The sequence below is a fragment of the Crassostrea angulata genome, chromosome 5 (assembly GCF_025612915.1).
Source record: "Crassostrea angulata isolate pt1a10 chromosome 5, ASM2561291v2, whole genome shotgun sequence".
NCBI classification, from domain to species: domain Eukaryota; kingdom Metazoa; phylum Mollusca; class Bivalvia; order Ostreida; family Ostreidae; genus Magallana; species Magallana angulata.
In genome coordinates, this window is record NC_069115.1 from 18,070,712 (window position 1) to 18,093,023 (window position 22,312).

The window sequence follows — 22,312 nt, forward strand, 5'->3', positions numbered from 1 at the left end:
AGATACAGAGGATACTATATTGGGGTTTTAAAAGAAAAATGAAAACATCGAAAAAAAAACTTCCAAATCTACTTCAAAGATCTACTCATGTATCTAAAATTTTCGAGATAAATGAGGTTCCGATGCTTTCGTTGATTGAATTGACCTAGCTCATGTGGAATCATTGAATCGACACAGGTGTTTTATGATATTTTGAACACAATAATGTCTATGTGATGTCAGGACTCTTCTTTTATTTTTGAAGACTGTCATTGTCCGGGCGGTCGCTTGTCTTTCTATGTCAACAACAAGTGTTACTTCTTTGATCAAGCAGCATTCCTAACAAAGAACCAAACTAAGGTAGCTCTGTCTGTTTCGGTCTCTCTCTCTCTCTCTCTCTCTCTCTCTCTCTCTCTCTCTCTCTCTCTCTCTTACCTTGTTTGTTGGTTTACCTTGACTGTTGTTCAAAACCAAATACATCTCTCTAATAATTGAAAATATTCAAATTCAAGATGTAAAAATTATTTCAGTTACTTATTTAACAAACTCAATATTTTTAACTTTGTCATATTGTGTAAAAAAACAAGAAGGTTATTCAATGAGGCCGGATCTTATTTGTTAAGCCGTAGGTTTTGGATGAATATTTCTTTACATGAATTTGTGTATGTACTAAAAAAAATCATGATTTTATGATGATAAAAAATCAGACATTAATACACATCGTTTGTTTAGGGGTCATTTCAAAGTTTATCATCATTTTGCTTGAAATGTATCAATTTTGCACATTTTTAACTTTTATTATAAACTTTTGCACTGTGGATTTTTTTCTGTTCTATGAAATATGAAAGTTATTGCTTAAGGCATCAAATGGTCAAATAAAAAAAAACCCTTTTACCTCCTGGTTTAATTGGTCCCTGGGGTCTTATCAAAGTTATTTTTTTATGCCAATTTTCCCAGATTTATCAGATAATGACAATTTTTTATTTGACAAAGGCGGAAACAGTGAACTTTATAGTATTATAAAAACATTCAGACATATTCAAGTAAATATCTATCAAATAAATATATAACATCACATATTAAGGGTCATTAATATAAAATACATGGTTACTGTCTTGAAATACATGTATTAAGCTATATTTAGGCGGGGTAAGAAAACGTGACAAGGAGCTAGGCTTGCTAAACCGTCTTCATGTTTTTGACCCGAGCCCAAATATAGCTTATATTGTAAGACATTTATGTTTATTCTACAATATAATATAAATTTTACGCCCCCAACGAGATATTTTCGAGAAAATTCGCTGAATACCTGCAGTTGAAACCATAATGCCATGGCGTCAACCAATCAAAAAAATACGATAGTAGCATTTACCGTATACAGAACGTACCAATCAAAACCACGAAATAAGGATCCCCTAAAGAAAAGAAAAAATATACAGAACTTTTTTTATTTAAACAGGCCTGGGGTGACGCTCGCTGTGGGCGTCTCGTTGACGTCAGAAATGGGGCGGAGCTTTTTAGTGTGACAAACGGCGTATATAAAACGTTTGTACCTAATTGTGGACCCCACTCCAGTCATCGTAAGTCTGTACTATACTCTGTCCCGAGTTTTTGCTTCCACCACTTTTTGCTTGATATTTCAATAATAGTAAGTATCTTTGTGCTCAAACTACGTTCATCCACTAATATGAAAAATGTCCAGGTTATCTGTTTTGAAACGCCCCCTCTACCGCTTCACGTTTCAAAACACATCCAAAAATTGAAAGTCTACGGAGATTTTGCATTGCATCAGCCATTAATAAGCCCGGATGATAATGTTAAAAAATTGCGCGATGCATTCCGAGTGTATTCCGAATGAAGAAAAAAGGTACATGTAAACATTTCCCATTACAAATCTCCGTAAGAAAATTGTTTTCGTTTCCTGTGAAATTTTATAAGTGAAAAGGGATAATTGTTCAATGAAGATATCTTGGACATATTCCCTTTCATCGATTTCAATTGTATTTCTTTCACAGGTATGTGTATTTTTATTAAAAATCATCAAAAATGAATGGAAGCAATAACTTGGGACAGACTATAGGAATATATCCTCTTGTCGTTTAGATCTTTGTGCAACTGGTTACATGTATCAAATTAAATGGAGAATGTCTTTTATCTTTGAATTAAATGTGGCCAACTTTTTTAGATGCTTACATGTACAATCGTGGTTAAATAAGGGTCAATATCTAGTAAATGATCCCAAACTATCTTTTTGGTTCTAGAACCATTATGACATTATAATTGATTTGATGAATCTTTTCCCGTATTTTACGGCTTTAAAGAAATTATGTAGAAAATAAAGCAATATTTTGACATTCTATATTTAATCACGGGAAAAGTAATCCCGGTACCTTTATTCAATTTGACATTATTTTAAAGATGAGGTCAAGAGCTTGCTCAATGCCGTTTTTGGAGAGACTGTAGGCATTCTAGATATATTTCATTAGTAAAAAAATGCACAAAACTCCGAGATTTGTTTCTTTTATGCTTTATATTTCATAGAAAATGGTTGTTTAAAACATGATTTTTCATTGGGTCTACCAAACATTTAAGCCCCGGGACACCCTATGAAAGAAAGATATTGTTATGAAGCATCATTAAAAGAATTAATTTATATCTTGAATTTTGTAAACCTCTAGGCACCTTTTATTTACTAGATCTTGACCTTTAAAAAAAATCTATATCAATCAGAATTTACTAAGTCTTGTTATTCTGTACTTTTTGTTATTTCCTTTGAAGAGAAGAAAACCTCCAAAACGCAATAGTTTACATGTTTATATATATTTTGCAATATTCACATTCCACATATTTTTGGCTTGTAAATTGGGTTGAAAGCTACGGCAGTTATACGCTTAAATGCTCACAGGGTACTCATAATAATCTTCTCTGTTATTGTGTTGAGTATAATTAATTTTGTCTAAATCGTTTAAAAGTTTGGAACATAGTGTTGTAATGCGTTTCTCGACTAAGATGTGTATTTTACGATATATTTTATTGAAATGGCGTTGCGTGATTTTATCAATGACACTGAATTTGAAACACGATAACATTGGGCGCGCTGGATTTTTCTACACTGTGGTTCACCTGGGGTAGATGATTTACACCTTTTAATCAAGCGAAATTTGGTGTAGTGAATATTTTCAATATGCATGGCCGCCAAAGTAGTGACAGCTGCCGAGGAATTCCTTTTTTAAGACAATTCTTTTAATAGCTTTTGAAAATAAATAATTTTTGTAAATAATTGATCTGACAATATTATTAGCGAGCTAGTGCATTCATATGCATTGAAAAATAAATGTGTATAAAACTATCTTTACGACTTCTTAGTATACTATACATGTTCAATGTATCTGTTGACTTTTGCTAACAAAACATGTTTTTTATAAAAAAATACAAAGCTTTTGAATTTATTTTTCTTATGCTTTGAACACTTTCATATTTACACACGCAATATGTGCTACAATTAGGCTATCAACTCTAGCATATTTCATGTGCTGACAAAAGAGATTCTGAAGATTTGTCAGTTTACCGTTTTGCCGCCATATTGAAAATAAGAGTGCAATTTCCAACACATGCCCTGCACAGAGTGTAGATGGTGATCACTTAAAGTGTACACTTTTTCACTTGATTAGAGAAAAGTGTACACCAGTTGTAAGGTGTAGATAAATCAAGCACGCCCATTATTACTGCACAGACGAATCTCAAATAAATTTTAGAAATAAAACTCTATAACCTATCGATCACGTGGACAAATTTTCAAAGTATGTTTTCTCACAAGCAGGTAAACCAGCGAGCTACCTTAATACGAACTTACCCTTAGGATAAGATAGAAACTTTAAGATATACATCACATTTGCAGACAAGGCAGGAAGTTAAAAATGTATAAATAAGCATTAAATGTGATGTGTGCAACAATTTTGAATAACGCGCTAACACGTGTTATTCAATTTGTACGCACACACCGCTTCAGTTATGAGACTATATCTTTCAAAAAATAATGTGGCTCTTAATATGAACTTACACTTGGGATAAAATATAAATTTTTAGGTAAGAATCACATTTGCAGACAAGGCAAGAAGTTAAAATATCTGTCAGCGTGTACAAAAAGGCAAAAGTGTAACACTATCCCGAATATTATGAAAGATGAATTTGGTAAATATCAAAAGTATATGACCTAAAATACTTGAAAAGGGCTGCTAGAATCGTATGCTTCGTTGCTGTAAATGAAAAAAATACGTAATATTTTCAATGAAATTAAAGAAGTTGAGGGGGTTTCCGATAAATAATGACAATATTTATTTTATGCGATTAACAATAGGATTCTAGCAGTAATACTGATAAACATGAACTAATTTCTGATCGAATTATTGTATCATCATGTTGTTGATATATGGAAGGATAAGCTGAATGATACAGACGGTTTTACATGGTGCGATGCTACTGACACACCAAAAAGTAGAATTGATTTCATTTTTCTAAGCAAATATTTATATTTAAAAGCTAAAAATATCTCAGTTCGTAAAATCCTCGGTACACATTCTAACGGAACGAGAATGTCAGATCATAAGGCTATACGATTTAACGTTAAATTACACGAAAATGAAAGAGGAACGGGTTATTGGAAACTTAATACATCTTTACTTGAAAAATCTGATTATAAGGAAAAAATATATGACATTATTCAAAATATTAGTAAATTAAGCGTTACTTGTATGCAAAAATGGGAACAGCTGAAACAGGAGGTTAAACGATTTTCTATTCATTATTCAATAAAAAGTCAAAAGAGTTACAAAGATCAGATTAAAAACATAGAAAAGGAAATAATCGAGATAGAATCGTTACCATATTTAGAAATTAATATGAATAAAAAGCGAACTCTTGAAAGACAACTAAGCGATCTATACGATAGAAGAGCAAAAGGCGCTCAAATTAGGTCTCGCGCAAAATGGATAAATGAAGGGGAGAAAAACACGAAATTCTTTTTAGGCTTGGAAAAAAAGCACCAAACACAGAATACTATTTATGAACTAAAAAATAAAAATAATGACACTCTTTCTACGGATGATGACATATTAGGTGAAATGTGTAGCTTTTATGAAGAACTCTATCGCAGTAAAAATATAAGTAGTTCTGATATTGAAAACTACTTACAAAATAGTAATATCATGTGTTTATCTGAAAATGTAAAAAATACATGTGATCAATTTCCAAACTTAGAAGAGTGTAGAGATTCTGTAATGAACATGAAACATAATAAATCACCAGGGTTAGACGGATTACCAGTTGAATTCTATCAATGTTTCTGGGATAAAATATCAATACTCTTTCATAATATGCTTAAAGAAATATTCAGTTTAGACGAAATGACATTTTCACAACGACTTGCTGTATTATCTTTAATTCACAAAAAAGGAGAACGGTCACAGCTTACAAACTATAGACCAATTAGTCTCACTAATACTGATTACAAAATAATTGCCTTTATATTTGCTCGCCGTCTGCAAAAGGTTATTGATAACTATATAGGAAATGAACAAACAGCATATATAAAAGGAAGATATATTGGAAACAACGCAAGGCTTATTCTTGATATTTTCGAATATTGTGAAAATAATAATCAAAACGGTATATTACTATTCCTAGACTTTGAAAAAGCTTTCGACTCAGTTGAATGGAATTTTCTTTTTAAAACTTTGAAAAAATTTAATTTTGGACCAGATTTTATAAAATGGATAAAAATCCTTTATAAAAACCCCGTTTTCCGTTTAAAAAATAATGGATGGATTTCAAAAACATGCGTAATGAATAGAGGTATAAGACAAGGGTGTCCGATTTCTGCTATATTATATTTATTTGTTGCGGAAATTTTATCAAGTAAAATTAAAGAAAATAATTTAATACATGGATTTACCTCGAAAAATTTACAAGATGAAATAAAAAATGTACAGCACGCGGACGATATGACGGTTACTTTAGGAGATATAGAATCCATGAAACATGCTATTGGCACCATAGATAAATTTTGCAAATTAGCTGGATCAAAGATAAACTTATCAAAAACTGAATGCATATTGTTAGGAAATTTAAAAGACCAGTTCGAAAATCTAGAAGGTATTAAAGTAGCTAAACAAGCTGTAAAATGCTTAGGTATTTTTGTAGGACACGACAAAATCGAGTGTTATAATAAAAACTGGATGAAGATTTACCACGATATTGAAATTTTGTTTGAATCATGGAAAAAGAGAAAATTAACATTATTCGGTAAAGTTACTGTAGTTAATTCTCTTGCCTTACCTAAACTTATATATGTTTCTAGTATTTTAGAACTTCCCGGAAGAAATTATGTGAATGATATAAATAGAGTAATATACAATTTCATATGGAATAAAACAGACAGAATCAAACGAAATACGATGATAGGTGATGTTATGGATGGCGGTATAGGCATTACCGACATAGACTCTAAATTAAAGGCTATAAAGGCAACGTGGATTGCCCGCCTAATTACAACTAATCATGTTGTAAAAAAATATATAGATAGTCTCTGTAAACCGCTGAATATCAATATAAACTATTTAATGAGCACAACAGAAATATCGACTGAAAATTATGGTATACTAAAAAACTTTCCAGAATTTTATAAGCAAGTTTTTACCTGTTTTAATCTATGTAAAGATTTTAAGCAAAATAATGACAGATCAATAAATACCGAATCGTTTTTATTACAACCAATTTGGTCGAATACTTCATTTACTTTTAAAGGTAAAACGATATGTTTTGATGAATGGATTAAAAGCGGAATACTGTATGTTAAAGATATCTTTGAAGAAAATGGTAAATTAAAAAGTACAAGAGATATATTTGATAGGTTAAACAAAAAAAGCAATTGGATCTGCGAGTATAAAATAATACAAGAAGTGTTTAAGAAATTTGAATTCATGTATGATTTTTCTAAAATCCCCTATATCAAAATGCAACAGAATGACGAAGAATACAAAACTAAATGTTTTTATTCGAAGCTTGTAAAGCTCAAATTTCAAAGTCCAATATCACAAGGAAAGCTTGGTAGGGATTTCCAGATCCAAGATAAGGAAATTTGGAAATCAATATATTTCAACAAAATTAAAAATGTCAAAGATAAAAGTATTGCGGAATTTAATTATAAACTTCTAAACAATTTACTAAGTAATAATCTGTTAATCAGTAAGTGGAATAAAGGGGTAAATAACAAATGCAAAATATGTAGAACCGAGATAGAAAATGCACAGCATCTAATTTTTGATTGTGTAAATGTAAAACATGTTTGGCATATGGCAAGCCAATGCTTAAATTTTAATATTGTTTGGAAAAATGTCATTGTTGGCTTTTTTGTTGATGATAACGAAACAACAAAGCTTTATAATATCTTCCTCTCATTTATTGCATTCAGAATTTACAAATATAAAATGTTCTGTAGAGTCGAAAACTTAGAAGAAACAAGCCAATCGTTAAGAATGTATATTAAAGAGAATACTTTATCTTATTGTTCTGTTCTATCTTTTTTACATCAAATGAAAGAAAAGAAACTTTTTCAAAATTTTGCATTTTTACTGTGAATATTCATTTATGCTATGAATATGTGCTTATGCTTATATCTATTATGTATGTATATATATATTTATATACGCCCACCCTCCGAGGGAGACAGTCCCTCTGTTGTATACAAGGGTTTCTAACATGGACACAGACTTTGACTGATGGTAGGGAAACCCTTTGTTATGTGTGGGCCAAAATATAAAAAAAATCACATGTAAATTATCAATGCAAGGATTTATTTTCTCTCACTTTTTTTTTGATTAACACATACATGTTTAAATGTACGTACGGTGTACATGTAACATTTTTTTCCCCATAAAATCTTGATATATATCGTATACGTTTTTTCAACATATACTGATTTTTTTCCCCTTTTTTTCTGACTATCTCATATATATATACAGTGTACAATTTTAGTTTATTAAAACCTGATATATATTGTAACTCTGTTTTCACCATATGCTATTTTCTGATATGTTATTATGTACTTGTTTATAAGGAATCAATAAATGGTATTAAAAAAAAAAAAAAAAAAAAAAAAAAAGAATTATTGTATCATACATACAAATGATGTCCGGGGTAGTGTTACACTTTTTGATTTTTTATGAAGGTAAAAAAGTGATTTATTTTTTAACTGTCACGTAATACCATGGCACGACAGCTTCAAAGATCGAGTCGATTCCGAAGTAGAAAAATAATATCCTGGTGAACACATTCACTTGGTATTAATATTAAGCACTGTTTTCATAAAAAAAAAAAGTTTTAAAATTTATCATAATTCGACTGTCATTAAACTCGGAGTTGCCTTAACCTACCCGCTTAGTTATGTATCTTCCAATAAATAATGATTAAATGCTTAAATTTACTTTTACTTTGAACAGTCAGTAATACCGTAAACGAACTTTCATTTACGACTTTTTTCGCGATTTACTGGAGATAGAATAGTTCTTAGCGATATTTTTTCGCGATCAACCCTTCGTTATATATACTCGTTTTGATAAAATGCCTAAATGCCAATGACTGGTTTGCGGCGAGAAATATTAGCAACCATGGGGCTCTCAAAAACCTCGCGAAAGTTTGTCGCTAGCGAATAATAGTTTAAACAGTATAAGAAACTACATATTAGAGTACCTTTTTGCTTCTTATAATTTACTCGATAATATTATAAACTGTACACAGAGATTTGTTTAAAAAATGAATAACTTTAGGTTATTGTTACCCAACTTTTACTCGTGTGCGAGAAATTTTCGCGAGATTAGCGAGATTCTTTTCGTCGCGAATATTACTTGCACGCGAACCAATCCTTTCTCTATTGTTTTTTTAACAATACACATCTAGATAAGGCTTGGTCGCGAACATTAGTCGTCGCAAACCAGTTTATCGGCAGTTCATTGCGAAATAAAGTCGCCGCGAATAAAAATTGGTTTACAGTATTAACTTTGAATTCTCTTTTAGGTGCTTACACGCATACACGTTTCTACCTGCACCGCATGTTTGTCAGTTGGCGTGGTTGGGTGTGGGAGACCAGTGGACAGCCCGTCCCAGGGGACGTAGTGGGAGGGACAACGACTGCCACCCCCGGGGCATGTGCAGTCGCGAAGGGCCACAACAGTGGATCTCTGATGACGTCAGGCTGCGACGATGGAAGATACGTGCTTTGTATTCTTAAATAGACAAAGTCGATCATACGCGGCTATGTTAAGGCTGTCCCAATATATATCGAAAAATGATACTATTTTAATAATCGAAAAATGCTTTAACCGAGTGAGTTTCTTTGAACTTTTATTACATAAGTTAACAGTGGCATCCAGCACTATATTTGATGTATTTTTGTGACGTCATATATTTTTCTTAAGCACGTGACGGGTGTATTCTAACACGGTAAATAATCTCTAAAAATCGCATCGGCACAAGTGAATAATGACATTAAATTAAAACAATTTTTATGAAAAATCCTTCAATAAGTAATGTATTGTGCAGTTCTTGCTGGGGGTTCATATAAATGTTTCGTTTATTTGAAATATTGTCAAAACATTTCGCACCGCCATCGAAATGAGGCACATTTTTACCTTTTATGATCGATTTACACAAAATCGGGTCAATCGGTAAGTTTCCCCCAGCAAGATTCACAGTGGTACTCATTTACTCTCCCGATTTCACGTAAAATATACTAAGATTGTTTTTATCTTTCACTTGTGCCAAGCCGTTTTTTATTTGTACATACATATCACCATTCATTAGATTACACGTAGCAGGGGGAGTCTCAAAACCATTAGTTTATGAATAGTTATTTACCTATTACGAAGCTTTACAACTGTTGATTTTTTTATACTCCATATCGGTGATATTGAATTTAGTATCACAAGTATTTACAACAGTGTCTATGTAAAGGAATGAAGCGGTTTTATTATGCACAATGAATATCACTTATTACGCTACAATACATTCCCTAAGAACGATCGAAAGGAATGCAGATCGTGACGTCAAAGTTAACTATGACGTCATATCTTATGAAGTACAACAAGTGACTTTCTACATATCGCTGTGAAATTAATCGGGCAGCCTTAACATAGCCGCGTAAAACTCAAATTTTAACATAAGTACTAAAATTTCAATTGATTTTTGTACTATTTGTTCTATAGGTTTATGAATTTTGCAATTGGGAATCTTTAAACACGGTAATGTATATTTTTGTTTAAAAATGTGGAAAAACATGTTTATGCTTCTTTTAATGTCCAAAGCAAAACAAGTGAAAAAATGTGGTTTGTTCTTTGGACATTCTGATAAACGTAGTTCTTGTCAAGTTGAACTTGATGAAGGCTTCATGTCAAATTTTATGACGTTGCTGATAAGGAGTCAATCTTACATAACGCTTATTCTCCACTTAATCCTGAATTTGAATGTAAAAAAAAATAAACTTCTTCCGTTCTCACTGTTTTGCGTTTTAAAATTAAATATAACTGAATGAATACAGGAAATACCCTTATATTTACCAAGTGGACTATCATTGTCAGTTTAGATTTTTTAATATATTTTTTGTAACATGAATAGTAAAAAATACGTCAAACAGATACGTTAATACAGGAAGTTCATAATATTTAATATTTTGTAAAAAGATGTATCATGTACCCATGCTGTGGAAGAAAGTTCCGTGCTTCATATTATTATTGTATCATTTTCATTGTAGAATTATCAAATGTATACACCATTTCATGAAGATTTAAGTCGCAATTATTCTCATTTACAAATATAATTGGACGTCGTTCGAATATGAAATGTTCTTTAAAACATTTATCAATAAGTTTATAAATGATAATATTTCGATTGCTGTGTCTATTTTGATAACAAAGCACTCGACATTTAAGACACTATGAATGTTTCACCAGAAAAAAATATTTATGCACAGTAAAATTTTATTAGCATTTTATAATTCGTAGCATATATTTTACCTAAATTTACATAAAGAAAATTGAATTGAAGAAGTATTTGTTCCCCCCCCCCCCCATTTTTTTGGAGGGGGATATAAAATAGTTCAGTCAAATAAACAAAATTATCAATAAGACAGAAGTTCTGTCTTAGGCTCAACGTTACGTTCAAATTAATGTATTTATACCAAACAGTTATTTTACAAGTAATAACAATTTGCAAATATTTTAAAAATTGTCGACTGGACAATCATGTAACCCCAGTCTCTAGAACTACTAAGTAAAGAACTGTATGTACAATTTATTTAATGCTATATACATATCTATAATACTCGGATGACTATTAAGTCCTTGACATTTTTTATTATTTGCATGAATTGACTTACCTACTAATTAAATAGGAAATTGTATTGGATGAAGTTCTGCCATTTAGTCAACTGAAATATGACTGAAAGGTTACTGAAATGTAACCTAAAGGTGACTGAATGGTATACCCACGCCATTCGGTCATCTCCAGACCTTTCATTTATATTTCAATTGATTGAATGCTAAAACTTCATCCCGTGATTTTTTTTGCCATTGTAGTCCTTTGGCCTATAATAATAAATTATTGGTACTACAAAAGTATCATAGTTCCAATATTATTTCGAATATATATTTTGAACCAACTTTGAACATTTTTCAAACCCTGAAGGAATCTAACATTGGACTAACATTAACAGTGGGATCAACCTCTACAATTATTCCTTTCAAAGGAATGATCGGCTTGTAATATCATTGGTCAGCTATGTAATGTAAATGCTAAGCATTATGCTACATGCAATTAACTATATAATTATATTTACATTTTCCAGTGTCTTTGCCTTTAATAACACTACGTATCGATTTTGTACTTTATAACACATAACTTTAAATGACGCAAAGTTTGGGGCGTCAGCGGTATTTGTTTATTTTTATTAAATATTTAATCGTACGATGGCTTAAAATCAAATAAATATAAGTAATAAAGAATCATTCTTTGAATATTATGAGGTGATAATTTCAGTCGGGCGTTATCAAATCTATCATAAACTTTTAGCCCTTCGGGCTTCATTGGATTTGTTTACACACCGACCGAAATTATCACCCAATAATGCTCAAAGAATGATTCTATATTTCTTAAATAGCACCGTTTTGTTGGTTTTCGAAAAAAAAACTATATAAGCTTTACATTTAGAAGGCGAATTATACTGTATATTAGGTTTTTTCTTCGAATCAAAGCCTATAACAGTATATAAAGTTTACGCAAATCAAATTTTCACTATTTCAAAATCATTTTAAAAATATAATTTACGATTGTTTAAACCTGAAAAAAGGGAAACGTATCTTAATTGTCGCTCTTGACAATGGCGGTGACAATTTCGTCATTCTCTGAACTGCATAAATTATAGTGTTGAAAAAAATCAATTGAACAATAATACATATAATACATACATTCCATGCATTGGAGAGTGACAATACAAAAGTGACAAAAAAAGGAAATAAGTATGATTGGCAATTAACGTAGAGGACAGCATTCTAATTTAAATTCAGAATACTAAATTTTTTAGCATACAAACATATACAAATATATTGTATATACTTTTAAACATCAATGCTTAAATACTGCATGATAATATATCATTAATACCATGCGGAATGTTCTACATGTATACATTTGTATTACATATGTACTAAAATTAGTATTTATTTGATATCATATACATTTTCAAGATCAAGGACACTAGACTCATTACCATATTCCTCCTCTGGTACTTCATCCTTCAAATGTTCAAGTCTACATTTTGACAAATATGGAATAGAGTCTGCAATGAGGGTTTCTATTCTCTTCGGAATCAATGGATTATCCCTCAGGAAATCATCATCGAATTTATCAAGACTTTTTTCAAACAATCTTCCTGATACGTCGATCAAAGCTTTTTGAATGATACTATAAATTGTTCCTTCACATGTTTTCTTAGTCTCTAAAAGATCAGCAAGAGAACGATAGTTTGATTTCTCACAGACTTCTAATACATTATCGTCTTTGTTTGTTTTCAAATATGGTTTATCTTCTTGCCTTAAAAATATGTATGATCGAATTAGTCTCTCTAGTACTCTCAGAGGATGAACTCCAGATAAAGAATCTGCTGCATTATACAATGGGCTTCGGCCTTTCTTATCAACTGTGTCAGCCATGTTTTTCTTGTTATTCACTAATCTCAGTATACACAAAACCCGACTGTACGACACATTTGTTGCTGCTAGGTTCAGTGGTGTAAGTCCCGCCTCTGACTTTGAATATAAAGGTACAGGTAGTCCGCTGTCCAAGAAAAGGGACAAGAGGGAATAAGCTGTAAAATCGTCTTTCATTGCTTCGATGCAATGATGAAGAATTGTAAATCCTTCGCGATCTTTTAAGTGAAGATCAGGCTTTTCCCCAAGAATTGCTTTTATTGTACTTGTGCGTTCCTTTAAGCACGTCACTGCTACCATAAGGGGAGTCCGTTGCATTTCATTTTTGCTATTAACATTAACCTTGAAATGTATCATTTGTTCAACAATAGTCAAGACATCACTGTCTTCTCTCTCTGATTTCAAAACTAAATGAAGAGCTGTATCGCCATATTCATCAGGTTTATTAATAAATGATTTTGTTATCCTCAAAAAATTCAATACGCACGAGGGGTGTGCCTTTTTTTCGATTGCAATATGTAAAGGAATTTTTGAATCTACATTTTCCTCGTCTACTGCGAAACAGCTTTGTAAAACATCGAATAACTCGTCACGTTGGGATTTACTATGGGACTTAGGTTCATATCCTATTGACGCAAGATAGTGTAAAATATTTCTTGGTTTTTTATGTGACAAAATGTTTTCTTTCATGTATTTAAGAATCTCAACATTCAATGAATTTTTATTTGCCATACACTGCATTGCCTTATCTATTTCCAAACATTCCAAATTACAACTGCTTATTAAATACACAAGCGTGTGATAATTTTTTCCCGAGTATTTGAAAGCCATATCGACGCAGGTGAGATTATCTTCGTCCTTTTTGTCAACATCGACACCAAGTTCAACTAGGCGTCTGCAAATAGGAAGCGTTTTATCATCAGAAAACCTAGAACTAGCACAAAAATGAAGATAGGTCCGTTTCTTTTCATCAGCTTCGTATGCTTTAAGATCAGTTTTTGCAATGTCAAGAATTTGTTTAACAACTTCTAAGTTTAAAGAGACATCCTCTGGATTTGGATTTTGTAACGATTTTTCATTGGGAGGCATCACTGGTTCAGTCACGATATATGACCTATCTATTATGAACTTCAGAGCAGTCAACAGAGGTGAATGAAAATCTTTTATTCCGTCTTCGTCATGAACAAAGGGGCGTTTTGATAAAAGCAGATCAATGATAACACTTCGTTTTGTAAACTCAATGTTGTTTGATTCGATTGCGTAGTAAAGTGCAGTTTTTTTATATATGTCTCTTGCATTAATATCAATATCTTTGGTCATCAAAAAGTGGAACAGTTTGTCCATGTCAGGGCAACTCTTTGCAGCAGTGATTAATACTGTTTGGAGTTTGTCGGTAACCGCACGAATATTACCTTTTCTTGGGTCTGTTAACATAAGATGTTCCAGAGCCTGAATTTTTATGTTTTCATCAACGTTTTCTTTAATGCATTCATGAAGGGGGTATGCACAAGTTTCATGGTCAACAATTTGCTGCAATATTTTCTCATGGTACTTTAGATCTAATATCGCCAAACCTAGAGCCGAACGTCCATCTTTGTCCCGCGAAAGTACATTCAACTTTTTTGAAGTTAGTAGGGCCCTAACGACTCTCTCTTTTTTGGGAACATCGTTTGGTAATTGCAGTGCTAAACACAGTGCATTTCTTCCTAATGCATCTTTTACACTCATATCTATGTTTATGTTTATAAGAAAACGCAAAATTTTCATCCTTAGATTTTGCCGTTTTAACTCAATGAAGATGAGATTGTCACCATTTTTATCTTTTTTGTCGACAGCGGCGTTATGACCAATCAACAAGGAAAGAAGTTCTATTGTTTTGTACTTTTTGTAGTTCTGCTTGATTATTTTGTGCAAACAAGTCTGACTAAACTGATCTTCATTGGGATTAGCTCCGCATTTCAATAGGATTGAAATTGCTTCTATAGAAGGGCGAGACTTGCTGATTTCAATCATGAGAGGCGTCTGTTCTGATTTATTTTTCATATTTAAGTCAATTCCACTGATGCACAATACCTCTATTGTCGACAAACGCTTACTTTTATTTACAACTTTGATTTGCTTTATTAAATTCAAAGGATCATTATTGCAAACCTCTCCCGAAATTAATCGACAATTACTTTCATTTTCTGAATCGATATCTTCGTCTTCACTTTCCTCTAAAAGCCCATCATATTCATCATATAATTTTAAATATAAATGAAGAACTGTATTTCTATCCGCGTTTGCAAAATTCATCGGATGTTTGTTCATTTCTTTAGCACGTTCTTTAACATCTGGCATTGAACAAAATGATGATATCAATTCACCCGTGATATCTAAATATGGAATTTCAACAAGATTCAGCAATATCTTCTCGGGTGATTCAGGATCCTTAAATAAATTATGAAGCTTTAATACAAAGTCTTTTAGATCTTCATTTTCAACTGATTTAATCTTGCTGTAATCTAAACCCCGTTTCAGTTCATTTTCGTGATTTAAAGTTTTTTCATTTTCAAATTCATAAATTGATGCCAACAGCTCGGGGCAACAAAACTGCGATACCCCATACTCGCAGCATATATGTAGAAAAGGCCATGCTTTCCATCGTACGTTAGTAAATGTTGCTTTGTGTTTAAGTAACAGTTGTATTGCACTTTTGTTTTCGTGTTTTAGAGCTACATGTAGAGGGGATAGATATGTTACTTCTTCTGATTTAGATGAAGCATTGGTGTTGTTAGTTTTTAAAAATTGATTCTGAATATCTTCTCCTGAATATGCCATTAAAATATACTCAGTCAACGTTCTATTTTCTTGCAATTTACAACAAGCCAATAATGAATAGAAATATTGGTTATAAAGTTCCTGGTCTGAACAAATACGTTTGAATGTTGTGTGCCCTAAAATATATTGAATCGTTCCTTCACATACTACGAGTGTCAACTGGTACATTAAAGGGATATCGTTTTTATCCTTTGTATGTAAAATATCTATAAAATCTTTTTCAACTTTCATCATATCTTCTATAAACTCTCTTGAGACTTGATTGTCCTTAAGTTCCTCATATTGGCAAACCTCACAAAGATTTCCATTTCTTATTTCCTCTCGAAGACGTTTAAAAAATTCCGACTTCAATTTTGGGGCAAGATTTAAAACATGATCTCGGTGCATTTTTGGAAATAAAACATGTAATGGTAGAATCTCAATAGCTTTGATAGTGTAGGTTTCGACGAAGTAATTTTGGACAGCTTCTTGAACACTGTGGTGTATAAAGTGAAACACATCCCCTGGAGATTCTCTAACGAAGACTCCCAAACGATCGATTTTGTGAGCTAGTGCATGTAAATTATCAACATGCGTTTCCTCAAGCTTCAGTTCTGTTGTTAACTGCAAATCACTTAAAACCTTCCAGCATTTTTCGTTTTCCGTAATTTTTAAAAGTTTGTTCTGAATGTGATTTATTAAGATCAAGAGGAAAAGCACCTCGGTTTTTTTTGTTTTATCCTTTTTAATGAGATCCTTCACTCTGGAAAGCATAAAGGCATGAGGATTTGAAAAGAAGTTGATTCCAAATTTTCTATATTCTAAGTCGAATGCAAATAATTGTGCGCATAAAGGAAACCCGAACGGAGAAGAAGACTCTACAATGTGGCGCCATTGTATTGGCGAAAATTTGTCTTTTTCATAACCCTGCAAGTCGAAAGCAGATTCCATCTTCTCCCGCATAATTTTTTTCATATCGTCTTTGTGTAATAACCAGTCTTTTGAATCTAAATCTATCATGCAATTGTTTAGCAGGAAGGGATGGATTTTCAATTTATTGACAGCTACCTCATATGTGTGTGGTCTACTTGTCATAACAATGTGTACTTTAAATGCAGCACTTTTCGCTGCGTCAGCACTCGATGGAATAAAATCTTGTATAAAACTAAATGAAGTTTCCAATTTGGATAAATCATGCTCACTACACTCAAAAACGTTGTCAATAAATACTAAATGATATTTTTGAGTATTAACGTATTTACTGAAATCTGATAGACTTCTTAATTTACGGACTATAAAATCATCACGTTCGTTGTAGTTGAACATCAAACGTAATGCCATCGACGTCTTGCCAGTTCCTTCTTTTCCAACTAAGATAACGCATTTGTATCCCTCTAACATTTGTTCTACTTTTCGGTATATTTGTGTTTCGGTGAAGGAATCATTTTCTTTCCTATAGTTTTCCAAATAAGATTTAGTTTGACCTACAACATTACGTTCAAATTTCAATATGTTGTTCTGTACGCAAACAATTTACATTACGTATGGTGTATGTTTCAATTTAAAAATCCAAAATAAACTGCTACTTAAATGCACAATTTATTTTAAAAATTAGGTTACCAAAATTAATATCATCCGGTGTACCTGGCTCTTTGTTTTCTGAAAGAAAATTGTTTATAAACATAAATGACGTGATGATGATGATTTTAAATCATGTTATTATCTGAAGCTTTTTTACACAACACTTATATAAGATTGCCTTATTTTGAATAAGATAACACTGTAAGAGAACATGTATATACATGTATATGCATGATCGTGTTTTAAAGTAGGGGGATGGGAACACGCTCATCCCCAATATCTTTAAATGCCTAAATAACAATATTAGCCGTTTCTCAAATCTTATTCTGTGCGAAGAGAAGCAGATCCTTATACTTCTTTTTTAATTAATTTTGTTATTTTTCCTATATTTCTATAAAATACTTACTAGGCTCATGAAAAAGTGAGGGCTCAGCTCAATAAAATTCAATTTTATATCTAAAAATTTAAGAAAAATGTCTGTTGCGAAAAAAAAAAGTGTCCTCTTCCCGTCCCCGCTCCCCGATACTATGTGTCAGGTGTGTACTGTTACCAAAAAGCAAGATGATTTCATATTTACTCAGTTTACCATTGAATTCGTTTAACTATGAATGCAATCAGTAACAAAAATATAACAAGAGGCCCATGGGGCCACATCGCTCACCTGAGCAACAATGGGCGTTCAAAAGATATTGTGCCATATGGTCCATCGGTAGAAAAACAAAAAATGAATATTGTAAAGTATTCGAATTTTACACTTATTTTTGTATACATGTAATCTTTGACATTGTACCTTCATGAAATACTATTTTTTACCAGCATAAGAAAATTCTACGCAAGATATAAAACTAAACATTTGGTAGAGGTATACTGTTAAGTTGTTAACTTCCAAATCCCTATATTTTCGTTCTGCCTCCCCCCCCCCCCCCCCCCCCAGTTTGTAAAGCGATCAAAATATATGAGTGCATATAGGTACATTTTTTTCATCAACTACTCAGTACTTACTAGTTATTGTATTAAAAAAAATAATAGCAATTGTTTTTTATTTTAAAAACCCTACATGTATAGATGTGAAGAAGAAAATTGTACCTCAATGTGCTCAAATTAAAAACATTCAAAAATTTTAGTTGTCTTCTCCATTACAATTAGATTACTGTTATTTACTTCGCGTACAAACCAGGATAATTTTCCGCTGTGATATTCTTAGGAATAGCGATAATTACTTTATCCCCGCAACAGAAATGTGTCAGAAAAATGGAAACTGTTTTTAAGATGTCGTTTTTATATACTCGTGTCTGAAAATCTATCAAAATTGATGTAGATTTCACATTATTTATTGTATAAAGAGAGGGCCCCAGAGAGTAGATATATACAGAATACTGAATCATTAAATTTCGTGGGGGCCAATTTTCGTGGATGACTTAAATTTTACAGGTTCGTGGGGACGTAATTTCGTGTATTCATATATATCTACAAAAGGGAATATGACTTTATTACCCTAATTCATCAATTCGTGAAGGATGTTATTTCGTGGATGAGAGGTACCCACGAATTCCACGAAAAATGAGCCACCACGAAATCTAATGATTTCACAGTATCATTCTTTTATTTTGTTTGTACAAGTATTTAACATACTCATAATTCATAGAGATTTTCTAATGTTCAACCAAAATTTCAGCGTCAATTGTAGAATTATAAGCAAGATACAGAGCTCACAGTTCGCCTAGGTTTGATTCATATTTTGTTCACATGAGTTTATTACATTCAGTTATGATTTTTAACTTGGTATTTCCTATTCAGCATTTAAACTGGAAAAAAAAGAATGGCCTAAGATTTTATATTCTTTTATTCACTCAAGACCAGTTCACTGGTATTTGAGGTTCAAAATCAGTTTATACAAATGTACACAAACACAGTGAAGGATCACATGTACAGTAGGAGTAATAATGACGAAAAATGTTAAGTTTACAATACAATAAGATGTTAAAGTTGGTTTCTGAACGAACATACTTTGAAAATTTTCTTAATAAATATTGACAAATTTTTTACTTTTTTAATCTTTAGTTTTTAAGATCTGTGTACAAACATAGAATTGTGAGCAAATCTCTGTATCTTGCTTATAATTTGAAGCTTAACACTCAAATATGGTTAGTAAATAGAAATTGAAAACAATTAAACACAAGAAACATTCACTATAACAAATAAAGAACACAATTTATTTTTTCGAAATGAATCATATATATACATGTATATACCTACACATTTCCGTCAGCAATGTCAAACTTTATTTAAACTGAATAAACTCGAGAAAATGCCGAGCATCGCAACAAAACCTATTGCATTAATATACCATTACGCAAAAGATAATGCCGATCGAATTACCGATAGAATGAATTGTATTACATTATTTTTTGATACATCAGATTTTGCTTAATTTGCGCAGGTAAACAGTTGACTGTTTGATTTACCAAAGTCTCTGTTTGATTTGGTACGTAAAAATCACGAAAGAATACAGACGATAGTCCCCAGGGTACAAGCAGAAAAATGAAAACGAAACGAAAATCGGAACAAGCTAACACCAACGTCATGTGTGAAAACTGTCAACGCATTGAAATATTTAGCCTCAATTTACTTCACAAAATCGGCAACAATATATTTTGCATGTTTCAAAAATTTCCCTTCATACGCGAACTGTTGCACAACAAGCAATTCATCATAGTCAGATCGACCCTTTTTCGTATAATGTCATGGCTGCTTTAAACAAAGAACCTCGTTTTCGAAAGTATGGAATACGAGTCTAGGTAAAATGGGTATGCAAACCCGGGCCGTGGCAAAATAAAAGCCAAGGCAGATCGACAATTGTCAATTCCAAATACGCATTATTTTGCAGCAATATTTACAGCGAATACAAATATACTAGTCCATCAAATATCCTGAAATTTTAATGAGATTGGCAGATTAATAACTGCCAATCTTTGTTTTGCCCATACCAAGTCTTGCCTACCCATTTTACTGGATGCCGGATTACCGGATGCCGAACCCGAAGCTATTAAACTGATTGAAACACGCATTTCCTTTATTATTATTTTCGTAATAACTCAGATTTGAAACAGAATTAGCACTTAATTTTTGCAATTTATATTTTCCTTCCCATAAGGATAATTTATGCTAAACTACGTTGCATTGGAATCAGTAGTTCTTGAGAAGAAGATTTTTAAAAATGCACCCCCCTTTTTCTACAGTTTCAAGGTTTTCTCCGCTTTGAATACAGATTGGACTTTTATTTTTGCAATTTATATTCGCCCGCACTTAAGGATGCTTTGTGCCAAATTTGGTTGAAATTGGATAAGCGGTTTTAGAGAAGAAGTTCAAAATGTAAAAAGTTTACAGACGGACAGACAGACAGACGGACAGACGGACAGACGGACAGACGGACGACGGACAAAATGTGATCAGAATAGCTCACTTGAGCTTTCAGCTCAGGTGAGCTAAAAACTGTATGATTATACTTGCACTAAATAGTACATGCAGTAATGTGTCAATTGCACTCAGTCTGATATTCTTAAATATAATTTGTGATTTTACTCTAAATATTTATAAATTTTGAATTAATTTTATATATATATATATATATATATATATATATATATATATATATATATATATATATATATATATATATATATATCTCAAACACAAAATTATATTTAAGATTATCAGACTGAGTGCCATTAAAAACAAAATGTTCAATGTTAAAATGTTCAAAATGCGTATTTTCCAAAAGTGCGTTACCACATGTTAGTTGTGACTTTCATGAAAATGATGTGTCAAACAGTGACATTTTCTAATGTCGTTTGTTAATAAAATGTATATTGCCAAAATTTTACCAGAACGTTTCTTTTCAAAGTTCTTTCTCATATCCATCAACTCTTCTAATTTCAGATCTGTCTTAACTGTAAAAAAAGAAGTGTATTTTAAACGATGTTATTAAACTAGGCTTATACTGCTTGGCATATCAAAAAGTGTTGAAAATATCCTTTTTTATGTTTGATAACACATTGGTTTTGCATTTTCTTAAAAAAACACACATTTTAACCTTTCAGCAATATATTGCCCTGTATTAATTGTATTGTAATGTATATTCTTTAATTTATACAAAACTCTCCAAAAGATTTGAATTTATATAAAAAAAAACCTCATTACCTAAAACTTAGCAGAGGACAACACTTCTAATTTTCAGTTGTTTTTTAACAGGAGTTTGTGTCCACAGTCACAATGAAATTTAAATAAACTTTACTATACAATATGGCAAATTTTGCTTACTACATAAGGCCCTCTTTTACTAATCATAAGAATATTGTCGAAGTCACTGTTTACTTTTGAAAAGTACTCAAATTAATAATTACAAATTTTCAGTAGCTTTTTTAAAATAAAGTTTCTGCAGTCACAATAAAATATTATTAAAATTAATTATGCAATATGGAAATTTCTTCTTACTACATAAGGCCCTCTTTTACTACATCTTAAAGCTGAACACCGCTCCCAAATAGGCGCCGTCACACTGATACCTGGTATAAAAACCCTTCGATTTCGTTACACCCGATCGCACACCTGAAACTCGGGTCCGACGTGTGGTCTTTGGAATTTCTGCATTTTATTTTTATTTTATGTTCATATTATGTTTGTAAATTACATTTTGACCA

The 22,312-nt window shown here is 31.8% G+C and overlaps 1 protein-coding gene across 1 annotated transcript; it reads right to left on the reverse strand.

Annotated features, from left to right (window-relative positions):
* Positions 1-10,643: 10,643 nt before the first annotated feature.
* On the reverse strand, positions 10,644-15,275 carry LOC128185177 (putative ankyrin repeat protein RF_0381). The gene has a single exon (XM_052854841.1). It carries the CDS (start codon positions 15,273-15,275, stop codon positions 12,744-12,746), a length of 2,532 nt encoding a protein of 843 aa, XP_052710801.1. The 3' UTR covers positions 10,644-12,743.
* Between the last annotated feature and the right edge of the window lie 7,037 nt (positions 15,276-22,312).

Coding starts and splice junctions, on each gene's coding strand:
- LOC128185177 (XM_052854841.1), bottom strand. CDS start 15,275: ATGAAAAATAAATCAGAACAGACGCCTCTCATGATTGAAATCAGCAAG.